Consider the following 21,480-nt stretch of genomic DNA (forward strand, 5'->3'; position numbering starts at 1 on the left):
GGTTGGGGTCAATCCACTTTTATATATATTTTATTGATCAAATATAATATAAATCCTGTGTAAGCACATTGAGAGCAATGAAAAACTGTGGTCAAATTCCTTGTACGTGTACAAATACTTGGCCATTAAAGTTGATTCTGATTCTCATTTTGATATTAACCGTAAATGTAGTAGATGAGGGATGTGAAGAGTATTGGTGGGAAAATGGACAGTGATTTTGTTGTAATACCAACCTGTCTAGGCTGAAAAAGGACAGCGCAGTGGTAAGAATTGTTGCCTTGAAGTAAGAACATCCTGGGTATGCATGTGCTGGCCATCTAGGGCCTTTCTTTGAGTTTGCTCCCATTGCTATACTTTTTCACAAGTACATATGCTGTAACTGAAAATACGGTACATATACTGTAAATGAAAATACAGTAATATTACTGTAAATGTAAATACAATAATCATACTGTAAATAATTTTACAGTAACATTACAGTAAAAATTACAGCAAACATTTTACAGTGTAGCTAAGAGAGTAAAGACAGTGACAACCACCCCTGGAGTCGCGAGTTCGAATCCAGGGCATGCTAAGTGACTCCAGCCAAGTCTCCCAAGCAACCAAATTGGCCGGGATGCAAGGGAGGGGAGAGTCACATGGGGTAACCTCCTTGTGGTCACTATAATGTGTGGTTTTAACCACATTTAACCTCAGCCGTCCTGCCATTTACATGTGTTTTTAAACCAAGAGTTCTGTGGAGGAGATGATGGGTTTTCGGTCACCAGTTTAGTCATGCAACTTTTGCCTACGTGTAGTGTTTTCACAAGAATAATCAAAGATTATTCACAGAGTTAAAGATTTGATTATTGGCAGAGAGAACAGAGACTTGCTACTAAATTGGTTGTGTGTGTGTAATACAGGTGCTGGTCATATAATTAGAACATCAACAAAAAGTTGATTTATTTCAGTAATTCCATTCAAAAAGTGAAACTTGGATATTATATTCATTCATTACACACAGACTGATATATTTCAATTGTTTATTTCATTTAATTGTGATGATTAAAACTGACAACTAATGAAAATCCCAAATTCAGTATCTCCGAAAATTAGAATATTGTGAAGTTCAATATTGAAGAACTTGCCACACTCTAATCAGCTAATTAACTCAAAACACCTGCAAAGGTCTGTGTGGAATGAATGTATACATTATCCAAGTTTCACTTTTTGAATGGAATTACTGAAATAAATCAACTTTTTGATGATATTCTAATTATATGACAAGCAACTGTATACAGTAGGTAGATATTAGGCCTAATCTGTGAATAAACAATGTATGTAACATGAAATCAGACAACCCAAACAAGACCAACACTGAATGATATAAAAACAACAAAAACAAAAATACCTGTATGGTCCAGAATTGAGACATGTAACAGGTGTTTTATGAGGATGATATGAAGTAGAATGGTATTCATCTTCACCCTGCAGTTGAACAGCTCTGATAATAATAACCTAATAGTCATAGTGATCTTGCTTTTCATATCAAACAACATTATCATGTCAAATTAACTGTACGTTCACACCAGAAGCGGCGAGAGCGTCAAAATTCGCTCTGGCTGCCCTGCCTTCGACGCTCAAGGACGCTCGTGGACGCTCTGGCGTAGTTGAAATAGGCGGCAACGTTTGTTCAGAATGCTTTGTTTTGTGAACTACAGGTCCTTCTCAAAAAATTAGCATATTGTGATAAAGTTCATTATTTTCCATAATGTAATGATAAAAATTAAACTTTCATATATTTTAGATTCATTGCACACCAACTGAAATATTTCAGGTCTTTTATTGTTTTAATACTGATGATTTTGGCATACAGCTCATGAAAACCCAAAATTCCTATCCCAAAAAATTAGCGTATCATGAAAAGGGTCTCTAAACGAGCTATTAACCTAATCATCTGAATCAACTAATTAACTCTAAACACCTGCAAAACATTCCTGAGGCTTTTAAAAACTCCCAGCCTGATTCATTACTCAAAACCGCAATCATGGGTAAGACTGCCGACCTGACTGCTGTCCAGAAGGCCATCATTGACACCCTCAAGCAAGAGGGTAAGACACAGAAAGAAATTTCTGAACAAATAGGCTGTTCCCAGAGTGCTGTATCAAGGCACCTCAGTGGGAAGTCTGTGGGAAGGAAAAAGTGTGGCAAAAACGCTGCACAACGAGAAGAGGTGACCGGACCCTGAGGAAGATTGTGGAGAAGGACCGATTCCAGACCTTGGGGACCTCGTGGAAGCAGTGGACTGAGTCTGGAGTAGAAACATCCAGAGCCACTGTGCACAGGCACCAGAAACAGCGGCAGAAGCACCTGACCTGGGCTACAGAGAAGCAGCACTGGACTGTTGCTCAGTGGTCCAAAGTACTTTTTTCGGATGAAAGCAAATTTTGCATGTCATTCGCAAATCAGGTGCCAGAGTCTGGAGGAAGACTGGGGAGAAGGAAATGCCAAAATGCCTGAAGTCCAGTGTCAAGTACCCACAGTCAGTGATGGTCTGGGGTGCCATGTCAGCTGCTGGTGTTGGTCCACTGTGTTTTATCAAGGGCAGGGTCAATGCAGCTAGCTATCAGGAGATTTTGGAGCACTTCATGCTTCCATCTGCTGAAAAGCTTTATGGAGATGAAGATTTCATTTTTCAGCACAACCTGGCACCTGCTCACAGTGCCAAAACCACTGGTAAATGGTTTACTGACCATGGTATTACTGTGCTCAATTGGCCTGCCAACTCTCCTGACCTGAACCCCATAGAGAATCTGTGGGATATTGTGAAGAGAAAGTTGAGACGCAAGACCCAACACTCTGGATGAGCTTAAGGCCGCTATCGAAGCATCCTGGGCCTCCATAACACCTCAGCAGTGCCACAGGCTGATTGCCTCCATGCCACGCCGCATTGAAGCAGTCATTTCTGCAAAAGGTTTCCCGACCAAGTATTGAGTGCATAACTGAACATAATTATTTGAAGGTTGACTTTTTTTGTATTAAAAACACTTTTATTGGTCGGATGAAATATGCTAATTTTTTGAGATAGGAATTTTGGGTTTTCATGAGCTGTATGCCAAAATCATCAGTATTAAAACAATAAAAGACCTGAAATATTTCAGTTGGTGTGCAATGAATCTAAAATATATGAAAGTTTAATTTTTATCATTACATTATGGAAAATAATGAACTTTATCACAATATGCTAATTTTTTGAGAAGGACCTGTATATTTAAAGGGGCCGCAATTTAAACATCCAGACATGTCGACCATTTACTTTTTGCCAACCTATCACAAGTAGCGTATATCCTCATGAACTCTTTAAAATGTGAAAATAAGAAATCGATCGATGGCAGTAATTAAAATTATAGTTGTTCGTTATAAAAAATAAAATACATTTGTAGTAATAACTGTGGTCTTGGTCATATATTACAGGGAAACCAGTCACGGCAATAATTCGTTTCTCCTCCATTTTATCTTCGGAACGAATGCTTGGTGGGAACCAAAGTTTACACGGTTGTGTTCTCTAGACTTCGCTAGAGCGGAGCACTTCTATATTCCAATAGGTTGCCGCCGAACCGTGTCACAGCTCATTACCATAATGTTGACTGCACTTGAACTTCCATCTGACGCCCACGCCGCCCAAGACTCGCCGCGGAGACGCTGGCTGTCATTGAAAATGAATGACTTCCGGTCGATTTGACGCTCTTGCCGCCTCTGGTGTGAACGTACGGTAATGTTTACATTTTGAAACATTACCTAAAAGTATACTTGCGTGCCTTGGCGCATCCAATATATTATGCATTTGCGCATCTTTGCGAGATATACTCGTGCTCGCTCCTCGGTTAGAAGACTTTGTTCGCTCCATGTAATTGTGTATTGGTCGTATTTTTGGCTTCTTTTTAGACTAGTCGACTTAATTTTAGTTTAAACGTCAGTGAAATTATTCATTCAGCAGATCACTATTATTTACATCTGAATAAGCACCCTTAATGGTTCTAAAACCCTTCTGTTATGTTTACACACCTTTAGGGCAAATCTCCTGTATTGCCATGGCGGAGTCTACAAAAAAACAATGGTTACAGCTCTGAACTTAGGCCAACATCAGAAAGGCATGGACACTGGATGTGTGAACGGCGAGCTTTGCACACTTTGCTTGTTTTTAATACTTTGTGTCATAAACCGGTGAGATTCGTTATATCCTGAACCATAATTGTTCTATGAAGACAATGTAAAAAAAATAAAAAATCCTCAGGTGACAATAAAAAGACACCAATGTGCTCAAGCGGACACCCCTAACCCAGTTGGTTAAAAGAATGGGGGACGTCGAGAAACAGATAGATTATCTGGAGTCATCAGAGAGGGAATAAGCTGCTAAATCGCTAGCGACCAAGATAGACTTAGAACGTGTTTGGGAAAAATGGGAAGGCCATGAGAATCGTAATTGGCAAAACAACGTCCGTTTCTTTGATTCTTTTTGTGTTGTTCTGCCTAGTGGCTGGAGTATGTTTTGTGGAATAACACTCCTTCAGGACGGTGTTGTGGATGAAACTGCACATTCTTTCTGCTTATGCCTCCCTATTGGATGGATTTTGTTTTGAGAAATATTTCTTGCAAATCATTAGAGGGATTGGGGTATTTGTTACCCTCGTTTGACTGCCTGAGGAAGTTGAACGTTCTTTTATTTATTTTTTGCTGGTTCCACTAATGAAAGAAATTCACTGCAAAAAATCCTATTATCATAGTGTTTTAGTCTCAGTTTCCATTTAAAATGGTCTAAAACATAACAAATATTTAGACTTGTTTCAGAGAATGTATCTTAAGTGGATTTTGTAAACAACTGTATTTTTTCAATTTGTTATACTTCTGTGAGTGCAGAAAAGACAATATACTTGTATTCAAGATCTATTCTCTACATCGGAAACCTCGGGGCTGAGGGATTAGTCAATATTCTTGCTTTATTGATTTTGCATTGAAAATTAAATAACGTAATTAAAAAAAACTTAAATCAAATAAATTTCTAAATTCAAATTGCACTCCAAACGAAACAACAAATAAAAACACACACACACACACACACACACAGACACACACAGACACACACAGACACACACACACACACACACCTTTCCATTTACCGTCAGTCAAGAATTCGTCTAAACATGCAGGCGGAAAATTACTTACACAAATGAAGACATAAAAACAATTATATATACACACATGTAAAAATAATAATTATAATCACTGAAATATAAATCTTGGTTCGAGGTGAATGTGTTTTTGTATTTTATACATCATTTTATTTTATATAGTTTTATTTTACAGGCTGCAGAGTTGCGTTCTCAATAACCTGCTCTGTGAACTGAACTCAAACCACCTCCTGAACTGAGATGTCTGAGGTCATTTGCAGCTCTCATAAGAAAAGAAAAATAGGAAGGCAAAAAAAAATGAGATCCTCGTGTTCCACAAGACTGCACGCCTCCGTATCAGCACGACATATGTGCCAATATACTTTCTTCAAACGCATGTCTTTGTGTCTATGGCCAAATTATTTTGAATATTAATTTGATAATAATAATGTAATAGATTAATGGGAAAATTAGCCAAATATCATCATGACATGTTCAAAGGCATCAGCTATTGGCGTTCACTCTGACCATCATTGATCCAGAGATCATCGTCTGCTTGCTCAACCTGAATGTGCATTTCTCTCTATAAATTAACAAAATGTTCAGACAGTCTCTTGCTGTGTTTGATTCAAATTGTATTTGAAAGGCTCGTTATTACGGTTTTGTATTTCTCTGTCATGTAGAACAGTGTTAGCAATATTAAATATAACATTCTTTCTCAGCCCTGGAACGCAAACCATTTTCTAAAAACTAGTTTTTCCTTGATGCCTAAACGCAGCTAAATCACCAGCACTTTTAGATTTGGGCACATCTAGCATGCTACATGCTTATCACTGACGTTGACGAGATTAACCCCTTTGGTATCGAAATTTGGTACCGAACGACAAGACATTTTTCGATACTCGATTATTTAGAGGCAATTCGGTCTGTGTATCGAACTTGATACCCAGCCCTAATTTACATAATGCACAAAAGTGCATTCTTTATTTAACCTTCAGAAGCACTGAATGAAATGTAAACAAAACTTTGTTTAACCTTGGTTTTACATATAGCTGTAAATGTTAGCTGCTCTGCATCCAAAATATAAGTAGACATTTTATTGTTATGTTTCAAATCTTAAACATAAATTTGTCATGTTAATTGTGTTTGCCATGAAAATAAGCAAAATCAATATGGCTATTATAATTTTCAGAGCAATTCAGCTACAGGGTGAAGTGACATTAAAAAGTCTACTTAATGTCATCCTCAAAACAGACCTGTCGCATTTCTCATTTCTGGACTGTACTGTATTATCTTTGTGCGTTTTGTATCAGTCAGTGTTGGTCTTGTTTGGGTTATCTAATTTCATAATTATATTCTTAACTCAAAGATTAGGCCTAACATCTACTTAATGTGTTTTACATATCACATCCAATTTAGTAGCATGGTCTCATCTCTTAGGGATTTATGTTCATTACATTCAGCCTGCTTGTGAAAATACAAAGTTGACAGCTTGACTATAATTTTCCGACTAACTTCTTCATTTGATTATATCCTAAAACCGATTTTATGCGCAGCCCTTTAGTGAAGCCTTAAGCTGCGTTCACACTGCCAAAGACAAAACGACCACATCTCATTCATTTTCAATGAGAGCTGGTGACTTCTGGCAACACGAGCGACGGTGACCATTGGCGACCGTATGTGGAGACATTAAAAGACACTTAAGTGCTCAAGATGAAACCTCCGATCACACACTGGTGAGTTTAGAGGTGTTGCCACATATGGAAAAAAGGAAATATAGTTGGTGCTTTAATGTATCACTTTTGCAAAATCCTAATTTCGAACAAATATTAACGGCTGAAATCAATGTTCAGTAAAAATCCACTGGTGGTGAAACGTCTTCGTCTACTGATGACGATATTAGAAACTTTGTGGAACCATTAGAACTCCCTAAATTGACGACTGAGCAAAAAAATCTTCTTATCTTGATTCTGAGATAACCTTGGAGGAACCCTGTAGCAGCGGAACAAAACAAATTTTTATGGGTTGCCCTCTTTCCCCATTATTGTTCTGTCTTGCCCTGGAAGCATTTGCAGCAGAGATAAGGAGGATGATTTTTACAGGGGTGATGGCGGGAGTTGTGGCGCATAACCCAGATTGTATTTTATTATTTGTCTCTGACCCAACTAGATCTATGCCTTGCCTCCACAGAATTATTAATTCCTTTTCCAAGTTCAGGATACAAAGTCAACTGGTCTAACTCCAAAGCTTTGGCTTTGACAACTTACGGTCCAGTAACTACCTTCCAGCCGGGCACCTTCCATTGGCCCAAACAGGGCATTAAGTATTTGGGCATTTCATTCCCAGCAAAGTAGTTGAGTTCATTTTGATCCCTTAATAAAACGATTTTAGAAAGATGTGGGAAGTTGGGCTTCATTACAATTATCTATGATTGGGAATTAATATAATTCAAATGAACTGCATTTCAAAATTCAACAACCTGTTACAAGCTCTCCCTGTAGATGTCCCCCTCTCTTATTTCAAGCAATTTGATAGCATAGCAAAATCCTTCATTTGGAATGGTAAGAGTCCCAGGTTAAAGTTAAATAAGTTACATAGGCTGATTGACAAAGGTGGGTTAGGCCTACTCAAGATTTGTTTTTAATTTTATGCATTCGGTCTCAGACATTTGGCTCATTTGTCATTTCACCTGAGAAAGCCACTCCCTAGTATTGTATTGAAAAGGAAGTTCTTGCCACTGCAAAGTCCTTCTATCAAACTAATTGAAGAAGTTAAGTGATATGGACAAAAGCGTCCAGAGTGTTTAACTCAGATATTTATTTAAAAGCATATGGCTGAACCCTAAACTATGTATTAATAAGTCACCTTTCTGTTGGTCAGATTGGATTGTGATGGGGGTTAATATTCAACATTTTGGGATTCCCAGATCTCCATTTTGGGATTCCCAGATCTCAATTATATCAGTGTTTCCCATTAATTGACTAGACTATGGCGGCCCGCTAGTCTAATTTGCCCCGCCACAGTCTCGTAATGAACCACATTTTTTTTTTCACTTCTCATCTAAAATATTTTTGCACTTCTCAGCCTCATAATAATATAAAATAAAAGGTTGTGTTTTGCACTCTCATGCGCCAGTCAGCTCCTACCCCCGCTGTTGTAAACTCACATGCTCGCAGATATCTGCACTGGAGTATTCCTGGATCCATCTAACGTTATTTGGTTGAGGAGGAGGACACATTTTTGAGGTAAGTAACGCGTACATTTGGCATTATGCAACCACAAAAATGTCTGTTATTAGCTGCTGTTATTAACAACTAATAAATATTAACATTTCAATCGGCAGAGATAAAGTTGTGTAGTTTCAAAGCATCGAGTCCCTTTTACTAAATAAAAAGCAGTTGATTAAGAAGCTGGATTCAGCCTCATCTTTCCCTGCATGATGTCTGTAGCCTGCAGGAAAAACACTCTTCTCATTCAGTTGAACTCAGAGCATCTCAGGAAACCACACCACGGACGTCATTTGAAGATGAACCACTTCTCAAGGGCTCTGATGTGCACGCCGTCTACAGAGACTTGCGGCAAACTCCCGCAAAAATATAAACAAGGTATAAACGCATTAATTTTGTGAATGCAAAGCACTCCAGTTTCACTTTTCAACAGCCATGTAATGTCAAATATCCATGGTCATTGTGGGTTTATTCACACAGTGTTAATAACAGGCAGTGAGACAGGTGATGCCCTGCTCTATTTCTGTGGAGATGATAACATCCATGAAACAGAATCTCAAAGTCTTCCTTCATGAGAAATAAGGGCTTGTGAGTTAATCAGAGAGCCTTATAGGCAGACATATTTGATTATTGCATAATATAATTATTATTATAAAATATAGATATACAGGTTGGCTGGGTTACAAAAAAAATAATAATTACAAAATCGCGATGATTAACTCAAATTAAAGTTAGCATTACTAGGTTAATTGGCACAACGTTACACTTTATGGCTTCACTAGCTAGCTATCGTTAGCAGTCTGAGGTAACGTTAAAAGCTGAAACTGACATCACTAGTTTGTACCCTGCTTTTTAGAATGGTTATAGCAGGGGTGCCCACACTTTTTTGCATGATGATCTACTTTTAAATGACCAACTCCATAAGATCTACCAACTCAAAAAAACTGTTTTATTTAAAAAATAAAATGCTTGTTGGGACTACTGCATGTATATATACACATGGAATTCATCTTCAAATTAATTTAAAAAAATAATGTTCAATGTTGATATCATCCAGTTTTAACACTAAACCAAAAACACCTACAGCACAATAGATTACAATAGACGGGGCATTTACCTTATTCTGATGACTTGCACTGAATGTAAATCAGACAGTTTTGCATAATCAGGGCAGTAGCTGCTGGTAGCTAGTCTCAAACACTGCTAGCTTTGCAATTTCGTGCTCTGATCTCAGAAGCCCTTGGAGGCCGCAAACCTAGTTGTCATGGCAACTGAAACAAATCTCGCCTGGTCAAAATACTCGTCAAGTTAAAGTCAGAAAACTAAAAGGAAAGACATTATATTTTTATAAAAATTTAACGAAAGCACATTTAAATTGTGTGCGATCTACCAGCATTGCCTTTGCGATCGACTGGTAGATCGCGATCGACGTATTGGGCACCCCTGGGTTAGAGCATGAAATCGTTAAAGCTACAGTAGGCAGTATTTATTAATTGAAAAAAACATTTCTATATAAACATGGTGTCTAAGCTAAATTAAGCCCTGTGAGAAATTAGTTCGCACCACAGACTCAATGAAAAGCAGGCCTTGGCTCTGTTTGTGAACAGCTGTCAAGTAACCCTGGCTGGGGGTGAAGAGCATAATGTATATGGAGAAGAATTGGGGGCACTGTTTCTCACAATTTTATTTCAAAGTTGCCTACTGCAGCTTTAAGTGCACAAAACTGTTTACAAGAGCACAACACTAGCCTCTTAGTTTTGATGGAAGTATTGGACTTTAAAATGGAAGTATTTAACTTTAAAATGTACACATTTTTCTCACGAGGGAGCATACCCCCGACCCCCTAGAGTTCCAATGTTGTGAAATGTGAATAATTGATTTAGTTTCTTATGTTGTGTTTATCTTTGGAATCGATAAAATTGTTAATAACAAAAAGCTGGGGGGGATTCTCGGAGCTGCTAATGGAGTAGGACGTGAATTTTGGAGGCTCCTGCTGTTTTTGATTAAAATTGTAATTTACTTGCGCTTTTCAGTCATACATTTGAGCTTGACTGACTTTAATCTGTTTTTGTTTTCATATTTAACCTTTAATTACGTTAAAATGTCTGGAAAAAATGTGAAAACTCTGAATACTATTCAGACACAATTGAGGCCTAGTGCACGCGCTACGACCACACCCCAAGTGAATCGCCTCCTCCCGCTGAGGCCGAATTGCCTCGGCCTGACCCTGACATCGCCTCTTAAGCTCGAGTTGTTGGCTTCGCTGAGGAAAGACATCGCCGATATTTTTAAAAAGGAACTCCAGGAGACGCTCGGGGATGTCCTGTCAACGATCAAGCTTGATCTGCAAGCCGTGAAAACACAGCTGGTTAAAGATAAAGCTGCTACCGGTGCTACTATACTGTCACTCAAAGGTACTGTAGGGGAAATGGAGCATGCTCTCTCAGGTTGTACCGATGACATAGCTCAGATGAAAAATACCATTGAGTGTCTCACTGCTACCGTAGATAAGTTGGAGAATAAATGTGAGGATTTGGAGTCTAGGTCAAGGCGTAACAACATTAGGATAGTGGGAGTTCCAGAGGGGCCTGACACCTGTACCACTGTTGCTGTGGCCGCCTTACTAAAGGGAGCGTTTGGTCTGGAGAAGGAGCCGGTTTTGGACCGGTCCCACCGGACCCTTCAGCCTAAGCCCAAGCCTGGTGAACGACCTCGAGCTATTGTGTGTAGACTTCACTATCATAGTGATTGTGTTGACATTTTACGCCGTGCGAGAGAGCTCCAACGGATTAAATTGGGGGACTTGTCCATTTCGGTCTTTCCGAACCACACTGCCAAGATAGCCCGGGCTCGGGCCGCATTCAAAGAGGTCAGGCGTCAACTTCGGGGCATTGAGGGCGCTCGCTATGGAATACTTCACCCAGCGCGGCTTCGCATTACATACAATGGTGTTCAGAAGGACTTCGTTTCGGCGGAGGAAGCAGGGGATTATGTCAACTTTTTGACATCTGGGTGAGCTGTAACACCTATGACAGTGCCGTATTTTCCGCTTTATCTTTTTATTTTTATTTTTTTGCACTCAGGCTTCTAATTAGATTTAGTGAACTACCTCGTCAATCTACCATTGTAATAACGTGTTTTTCTGTTTGATTCTCTGTCTAGTTTAACGTTGTTTATATTTATGTTAGAGTATTTTCTTTTTTTTTTTTTGCTCTCAGCCTTACGTGCTATATTACTGTATTACTTGCTTTTCATCCATCTGCTCTTTGCAATCATTTGATTTATGCTACTGGGGCGCTTACCAATGTCTTGCTGTAATGCTCCCCTTCAGTTGACATAATAGTTTGTAACACAAAGCTTTAAAATATTTTATATTGTATTTGTTATTGTGCGCAGACTGTTTATCAGACTTAAAATCAGTAGGAGTCTTTTCTATTACCTCTTTTTTTTATTTTCTTTGTTAGTTCTGATTAATCTCCGAGTTGTTTTCTCATTGTGGACAACTTTTGGGTATTGTCGGAAACACTGCTGTCTCCTTTGTTGTTTTGTTATAGGGAGACATTGGGTGTGTGTTGTGTGTGTGTGTGTTCAGGGGTTTGTTTGGGTGGGTGGGTGGGTTCTTCTTCGGCTCTGGATGGCTATCTGTATATCTGTTGTTTACTTTATTTAAATGGTTAATAGTAATATGGATCCCAGCGCTGCTGGGTTAGGCATGCCCCTAAGATTTATTAGTTGGAACGTCAGAGGTATGGGGAACCCTGTCAAGAGATCTAAGGTTTTTACACATTTGAAACGTTTAAACTCTGATATAGTATTTTTACAGGAGACTCACCTTCGTATTAAAGATCAACATAGGCTTCACTGCCCTTGGGTGAGACAGGTCTTCCACTCAAACTTTAATTCAAAGGCAAGAGGAGTTGCTATTTTAATTAGCAAAAAGTCAGGTTTTTCCTCTTCTAATGTTATTGCTGATGTGAATGGCAGATACCTTATAGTTGCGGGTACCCTAATGCAAAAACAGGTTTTGTTGGTAAATGTATATGCTCCAAATTTTGATGATGTGGCATTTGCAAACAGATTATTGAGCAACCTCCCCTTTTTAAATACTCACCTGTTGATTTTTGGAGGGGATTTAAATTGTGTTTTTGACCCAAATTTGGATCGTTCTAATCCCCTTAACCTGACTCAATCCACTATGTCTAAAACATTTTCCGATTTCATGTGGCAGAACGGTCTCGTTGATCCTTGGAGATCCCGTAACCCCTCTCTTAAAATTTTTTCTTTTTTCTCCCAGGTGCATCATTCCTATTCTAGGATTGATTATTTTTTTATAGATAGTATTCTTAATTCTTGTGTAGTTTCTTCTGACTATTTGGGTATTGTAATTTCTGACCATGCACCTTTACAATTAGATATTCAACTTTCTATTTTATAAACATAACCCTCCACTTTGGAGATTTAATTCTCTTCTTTTGGCGAACAAAGAATTTTGCGAGTTCATTTCAACTTCTATTGATGATTTTCTTTCAATCAGAATGACTCCACGTCTTATTCATTGTTATGGGAGACACTTAAAGCATATCTTAGAGGGCAGATTATTTCTTATTCTGCTCTCTCTAATAAAAGGCGCAATGCTAGGCTTAATGAACTCACATCTGAGATCAGTAACCTCGATCTAAGATGTTCGCTGGGGCCTTCTCTGGAACTACTTAAACAGCGTCTTGACTTAAAAGCAGAATTTGATCTTATTTCGACTAAAGAAGCAGAGCGCTTGTTACTGCGTACTCGTGGTTCATATTATGAACACGGCGACAAGCCAAATCGTTTACTTGCACATCAGCTACGGCGACAGGCCACTTCTCGGCTGATACCCAGTATTAAAAACACTAATAATGTTATAACTACAGATCCCATGGAAATTAATGCTACTTTTAAATCATTTTATTCTTCATTTTATAAATCTGAATTTCCTACAGACAATACTAAATTAGAGGAATTTCTTCAGAACATGTGTAACCCTGTTATTGATTCTAACACTGTCGAACAACTGGACTCACCACTCTCTCTTGAAGAAATTTTAAATTCAATTAAAACCATGCAATCTAATAAAGCCCCTGGTCCGGACGGGTTTCCAATTGAATTTTTTTAAATGTTTATTGGAAAATTGGCACCATTGCTTTTATCTGTGTTCAATGAATCTTTAGAACGTGGTTCTTTGCCATCAACTCTGACACAAGCCACTATAGCCCTCCTTCTTAAGGAGGGTAAAGATCCGACTTCCTGTGGTTCATATAGACCACTTTCTCTGCTTAATGCAGATGCAAAAGTGTTGGCCAAAGTAATTGCATCTCGTTTAGAGAACGTGCTCCCTTACATTATATCTGAAGAGCAGAGTGGTTTTATAAAGGGACGTCAGTTGTTTTTTAATACCCGTACACTTTTTAATATAATTTATTCAAAGCATTCGACTGAACGTCCTGAGATTGTAATTTCTTTAGATGCTGAAAAAGCATTTGACAGGGTTGAATGGGAGTACTTGTTTGCAGTTTTGAGGAAATTTGGATTTGGGGATACATTTATTTCTTGGATTCGTCTCCTTTATTCATCACCTAAAGCCAATGTTCATACTAATGACACTTATTCTGATTATTTTGCTCTTGGACGTGGATGTCGCCAAGGCTGTCCCCTATCGCCTTTGCTCTTTGCGGTTGCTATCGAGCCTTTGTCTATTGTATTAAGATCTTCCCATTTATTTAAAGGAATAGTTCGACATGGTGTTGAATACAAATTGTCGCTATATGCGGATGACTTGTTACTTTATGTAAACGATCCTATCGCTTCTATGCCTGCAGTTTTGTGTGTTCTGGAGATCTTCAGTTCCATCTCGGGTTATAAATTAAATTTGGAGAAAAGCGACTGTTTTCCCGTCAATACTGCAGCACTTCATCTCCAACAATCAGTTCTACCTTTCCAGTTTAGCCAGTCAGGGTTTAAATACCTTGGTATAAACGTGACGCGTTCTTTGTCTGGTCTTGCATCGGCCAATTTCACTCCCCTTATCTCAAAGGTTAAATCCAATATTCAAAGTTGGGGTAGCCTCCCCCTTTCTCTAATTGGTAGGATCAATGTTGTCAAAATGAATATATTACCGAAATGTCTTTTCTTATTTCAGTCAATTCCTCTTTTTCTGCCAAAACAATTCTTTGATTCTTTGGATAAAATAATTAGTCATTTTATTTGGGGGAAGTCACTGAGGGTTCGTAAAACTTTATTGCAGGGATGTAGACTTAGTGGGGGACTTGCATTACCCAATTTTCAATCTTATTACTGGGCTGCGAACATCCATAAACTCTGTTACTGGGTTGAGTCTCCTGGCTCTTGGTGTAAATTGGAATTATCATCTTGTAGGGAATCCTCTATACCTTCTTTATTCTTCGTTACCTACTAAACTTTCTTTATATACTAATAATCAAGTTGTCCTTAACACACTTAAGATCTGGTATCAATTTAGACGGTGCTTTAAATTTATAGATGCATCCTTTTTGGGTCCATTATGCAATAACCACTTATTTCCTCCATCGTGTTTGGACTCATCATTTTCAGTGTGGTATGACAAGGGCATTAAACAATTCAAAAATTTGTATGTCGATGGTGTCTTTGATAGTTTTGCCAACCTGTCATCTACTTATGACCTGCCTGCTACACATCTGTTTCGCTATTTTCAAATTCGAAATTTTGTATCTAGATGTTTCCCTAATTTCCCCTCTGCACCTCCAGAACAGCCGTGGGAGATCTTCCTCTCATATAATCCTCATCAGAGAGGAATGATTTCAAAGATATATTACGTTATTCTGGCCTTAAGCAGTCAGTCGAGTACCAATATTAAAAATGCTTGGGAAATGGAATTAGGAGTACAAATAAGTGAAGAGTTTTGGGAACGTGCAATAGATAGGATAGATATACAGTCTAGATATACAGTCTACCACTTCTTGTGCTCGTCTCGGACTCATCCAATTCAAAGTCTTGCATAGGGTCCATTGGTCTAAGGCGAGAGTTTCTGTAATATATCCAGAAGTGGAAGACAAATGTGATAAGTGTCATGGCTCTCCCTGTCATCTTAGTCATATGTTTTTTCTTTGCCCTGATCTGTATGGTTTTTGGACTGGTTTCTTTATTATTATGTCCTCTATTCTCAGAGTAGATTTAAAAACTTGTCCACTGATTGCTATATTCGGGATCCCTGATGCCTCACTTCCATTCAGTACTATACAGAAGGACATTATAGCTTTCACATCCTTAATAGCAAAACGTTCCTTACTGTTGCATTGGAAGTCTGCAAGATATCCATCCATCTCCCAGTGGCTTAGGGACACAATGTTTTTTTAAAACTCGAGAAAATAAAGTATACGTTGAGGGGATGTACTGACAAGTTTTTCCACAAATGGCAACCCTTTATTTCTAACTTTATGGAGTTACAGACACTACCCATTTGAATTTTTGCCTGTTGTTGGATTTTATAGTATATAAACAGCCTGAGATGTATGTGAATTAGCCATCTTGAGCTGGGGGGTTAAGTTTATTTGTCCTTTTTTTTTTTTTTAATTATAATTTTTTTTTTTTATTTAGCATATATATATATATATATATATGTGCGTATTTGTATATAACAAAAATGTGAATTGGATTGTGTCATTGTGACAGGAAGTATGCGTTTTTTCTCAAATATTTTGGGGAAAAAAAAAAAATAACAAAAAGCTGAATGAAATGAGCACAAGTGTGATCAACTACCGTGCAAAAGACAGAAAAACATCAAGAAAACATCTTCCCTTCATGCGCCTATAATGGCATGTGATCAAATTACATGAAAACTGTGTGAGGAAAACTGTGTGAGGATAATGCATTACAGCACAGGTAAAAGTGACCGTTTTGACTTACCAGAGTTTGTGAAGATCTTACTGCTGTCGGCAGCGAATGCTGCAGCACACACATTACCACTGATCTTCACACTCCTTATCACTTCTCTTGTCTGAAACGTGAAGTGCTCAGATTAGTTCCTGCACATCAATACACTGTCAAACCTGCCAAAACCTTTAACATACCTAAAATAACAAAGACAGAAAACATACTAGTATTTATATTCATATTGATTGAAAAAAAAAAAAAAAAAAAAAAAATGATGTTTGAATAGGGCAGAACAATTATCAAAGATACAAATGATTTTAATTGTTTTTTACAATATGAAACTGTGAAAAGGTGGGAGGATATAGGATGAGATAAGGCTGGGTGATATGATATAAAGTGTCAATGTGATATTGTGTACATCATGATATGTAAATATCCATGTGCGCAGTGTGAGCTTATTCATCAATGGGCAAGTTTTCATGTGAGACTAAGAACATTTAAGAAACATGGACAGGGTTTTTTATGGCATAAAAAAATTTTTTGCATCTGCCCAAGAAAATTAAATTTCATCTCGCATTTGGTGCTTCATAAGGCTTTAAGTCGGTATGAAATGGAAGTTGCAACCGACTTTTCGGTATCATGACGTATTTCCGGGTGCATTGGTGTATTAAAGAAGACAAATTTGTGAGGCATAGACTTGATTATATTCATCGGTTGTTGATTGAATTTTTAAAGTGGCCAATGCATAGCCGATCTAGCTTTCAAATGATTCCAGGTAGGGCTGGGAGATAAAACGATATCGATATACATCACGATAAAGAAAATCCATAATAAGCTTGAGGAATTTTCGACATTAACTGCGTGTCGCTAAAACGAAATCCGGTCAAAAAGGCGCTCACAGCGCTAGGAGAGAGCTTGCTCCGCACCACTGCCAATCCTATGATCCACCTTGCTATCATGACACTCTGCTTTCATAGGAATGAATTGAAAACGCCCTCAGCTTCACTCACAACGTGCCAGTGGTAACGTAGGGTCAGACTGGATGAACTTGCTAACAATTAGGCTACGTCAGACACCGGATTGATTCCATCCAACCGCAAGATTTCATGACAACGGTTGCGCCCTCTCATCGTCTCTAGTGAAGAGCGCGACAGAACAACAGTGATGTGGACAACAGCTCTGATCTTTCTGCCCTGTAATCTTGAATATTGTTCTCTAGCAAACATGCATAATTTCTGCCCTGTCCCGCTCGCGTTGCCTCTTTCCTGCATGTGTGTAGACATGAAGCACCACATGAGTTAATGTGGTTTCAAAGCACCTTTTAGACCATAACGTTTTTCCCTTCTAAATATTTCTTTATTAATCAGCATGTCACGAGCATTTAATAATAAACAAATCGAATTCTGTTCTAATTTTGTGAAAATTAGATGTCTGGAATGGATAAGGAAAGACTAAAATTACTAGTTGGTAGCCTAGTCTCTCACTTTAATGAAAATATACAAATTTCTACATTTTCTCTCGGGACACCCCTGAATCTAAAGAAATACATAAATATTTCATTTTAATCTAAAAATATTCCAAAAATACTGGACTGCTGTCACTATGCTTCAGAACAAACATGTTCTTTTAACATTCATTTTCAATTGATAAATGGTAAAATAGGTAAAAGATCCCACAGAGCCCACTGCTTTGGCCGTCTCTGGACCCCCTGTGCAGTTTTGTAGAGACCATTTTGACAATTTAGAATGTATTTTTTCTTCTTTTCTTCCATCAACTTTGGGGTTGTAATGTACAACTCAGTGTAAATGTATATCATGATAAATATCGATATCGAACAATATGAAAAAGATTATCGTGATAATTTTGGCCATATCGCCCAGCCCTAATTCCAGGGCATGCTGAGTGACTCCAGCCAGGTCTCCAAAGCAACCAAATTGACCCGATTGCTAAGCAGGGTAGAGTCACATGAGGTAACCACTTCGTGGTCGATATAATGTGGTTCTCACTCTCGGTGGGGCACGTGGTGAGTTGTGTGTGGATGGTTACCATATAGAAACTACAGTATTACCATTATAAACCCATGGTTAAACCATGGGTTTAGAAAATCAGAAAACCATGATGACCACAGTCATGGTTACTACAATATTACTATAGTAAAACCATGGTTAATTTTTGTCAGGGTCCTTAACTAAAAAAAAAAAAATTCTCTAATTACCAAATCAACATTTTAACTTAATACCTGCACTAATACGCTACATACATCAACATAAAGTGCACTTCAAACTCATATCAACATATTCAATATTCGGAAGATGTACACTATGTTGTAGAAATATTGATACTCATTGATCAGTGATAATCATTGCAGCGGAATGCCTCTGTGTCTGAGGGATGCAGAGGGGGAGGATCTGCTTTTGTTGAGAAACCTTGGGATAAAAGAGTATAAAATACAAGTCAGCCCTCCCCTCTAGGTCCCACTCACGGCACAGATTAACTCCTGTGTAATGACCGGGTCCTTCTTGCAAGAATAAATAATTTTAAAAGACTGTTTGAGTCAGAGTGTCTCTTACGCAGTGATAATGGTTGGTTGATAATTTTTTGCCACAACAACTATAAAAGGAATAACCTTCAAAAAGGGATGTTAATGCTGCTCAAGTATTTTAATCATATGTGGAAATCACACATGAACACCCCAAACGCTTTAGTTAGTGTTTCATGTCTGTCCGAATTAGCACTGAGTGCCTGCTTTAAAATGGATGGGAGTGTATGTCATTCGGCTCACCTGCAGCTCTTTCCTTGGGTATTGTAGTGTAAATGATTAATCATGTATCAATGTATTACTATAATGGCATCTTAATGCCATTAATCAAAGGGCATTATTGATGCTCGTGATAGATTACAGCCGCGTAAGGAAAAGGGATGAACTTGCGTGCATTTTTTTTAAACAAACCCTCATGCGCTTTATTGATTTATTGACTTTTTCCACATTTTGTTATGTTACAGCCTTATTCCAAAATGGATTAAATTCATTATTTTCCTCAATTCTACAAGCAATACCCCATAATGACAATGTGAAAGAAGTTTGTTTGAAATCTTTGCAAATGTATTAAAAATGAAGAAAAAAATAAAAAATAAAATCACATGTACATAAGTATACACAGCCTTTGCTCGATACTTTGTTGAAGCACCTTTGGCACCAATTACAGCCTCAAGTCTTTGTGTATGATGCTACAAGTTTGGCACACCTATTTTTGGGAATAAGGCTGTAACATAACAAAATGTGGAAAAAGTGAAGCGCTGTGAATACTTTCCAGATGCACTGTATATACATAATTCATAACTGATGTCGGCCGGTCAAACACACCAAAACAGATGGATATATCAGTGATAGAGATAGCATTAAAATGTTGCATATTCGGAGTATTTTGCTCTAAAAAGTACTTTATGAAAGCAGTTTAAATATTCGGTCATTGTTACATTATTGTTGGAACAAACTCTAGACGGCTGTCAAACACAACCCCAAACATGCCCATAAAATGACGTTTAATCACATTTCGCAGTAAAAACATACAATCAGTGAAGCAGATCATTAATGCATAACAAACAGGGTTCCAAATATCAGAAATATCCACAGATAGATGGTCGCTAACATTAATGAATAAATAGAATACAACAGGGATATTGTTTTACTCAAACTAAAAGCTGTTTGTGCACAGCATAGTTTCAACATGTGGCTTATTTGTCACAGAATATGAGGAAATGTTACACATGCTTAAAGCAAATTCTCCTGTTTAAAACAAGGCCAAATACTGTGTGTTATGAAGTGAAGATGCTGAGGTAATTTCTTCACAGAGCGATTCGGAATTTCTGAAGGGAAGTCGTGTGACTAATCCGAGTCCTAATGCCTGCCAAATACATCCTCTGTCAGTGCGACTTATATACAGATGTGACTTATCTGTGTTTATTTTATCTCAACACGATTTTGACCCAGTGTGAAAATACGGTACATCACTGGGATCTGTTATTAAGGCACATAGATTTTCCTATCATTGCTATGCTGATAACACACAACTCACCAAGATTGTTATATTGAGATTGAACTACTGCAATGCTCTTCTGGCAGAACTTCCTGCATGTACAGTCAAACCTCTACATTTGATCAAGAAAGCAAAGACATGTTTGGTCTTCAACGAGCCCAAGAGAGCACACGTCACACCTCCCTTTATTGAACTGCATTGTCTGCCAATGGTTGCTCATGTCAAGTTCAAGGCATCAATGCTCGCATACAGAGCATCCACTGGTTCCACACCCCCTATCTGGAGACCTTTGTGCTCTCCAGAAACTTGCGATCGTGGGTGACCGGCCCCTCGTGATGCAGTCTCACAGAGGTACTAGTGTTGTCAAAAATACCGGTACTCCGGTACCAAGTCAGTACTCAAACAAAAAATTATTTACGATACCAGAATTTCTGGAGGTACCAGGGTACCGAGTACTGGGTCTACCCGGTATCCATGCAGAGTCAGGAATTTTCAAACCTCACAACAAGAAAAAAAAATGGCGACAAGCAAAGCTGCTGCAGAATCTCAACTGAATCTTGTCGAAAAGTGGAAAAAGCCAGGTTTGGAAATTCATAGGTTAGGGAAACATCATAGATCAGCAAAAACCTATTTGTAAACGCTGCTTTTGCAATTTTCTGACGAAAGGACACAAACTTAATAAAGCACATGAAAGACAGACACCCGGATTTATTCAAGCAACTAAAGCAGGTGAATTTAAAAGCATTATCATTTGCAAACGTTTAGTCAACATCGTCAAATACAAAATTGACGAGAAATATGTTCGTTGTTGAATAGTCGTTTGATCTCATTTAACGTAACATGAAATCACAATAAACTGTAACAATGACGCGTGAGAGCAGCAGTTCACGCCTGATGGAGGAAGAATTGCACTCTAGAATGCGACTGGCATATGAACTTCGCTACGGCCATATGAGTCCAGATGCACTCTAAACTTTCAGTTTATTTTATGTAGACGTATTAGGGAATTGTAAAAAAAAAAGTACATTCAGAAGCATGTACCGTTGTGGAATAAGCGGAGGCGGAGCTCTTAAAAGGAAACATCCAGGCGTTACATCTTAAATGCAGTAAAAGTTAATGCGTTATAGCTTTATTAATGTTCAAATACAGAAGCAGCTCATGTTAATA

General features: G+C 38.1%; 1 protein-coding gene across 1 annotated transcript in view; it reads right to left on the reverse strand.

The window, feature by feature from the left end:
- Window positions 1–21,480, reverse strand: part of LOC127619690 (U3 small nucleolar RNA-associated protein 18 homolog) — a 59,172-nt gene that overhangs the window by 18,420 nt on the left and 19,272 nt on the right. The window contains exon 8 of the mRNA XM_052092639.1: window positions 16,310–16,400. Within this exon, the coding sequence (XP_051948599.1) occupies window positions 16,310–16,400 (91 nt within the window). The remainder of the gene's footprint in view (window positions 1–16,309; window positions 16,401–21,480) is intronic.

This window comes from Xyrauchen texanus, chromosome 26 (genome assembly GCF_025860055.1).
Source record: "Xyrauchen texanus isolate HMW12.3.18 chromosome 26, RBS_HiC_50CHRs, whole genome shotgun sequence".
Taxonomy (NCBI): domain Eukaryota; kingdom Metazoa; phylum Chordata; class Actinopteri; order Cypriniformes; family Catostomidae; genus Xyrauchen; species Xyrauchen texanus.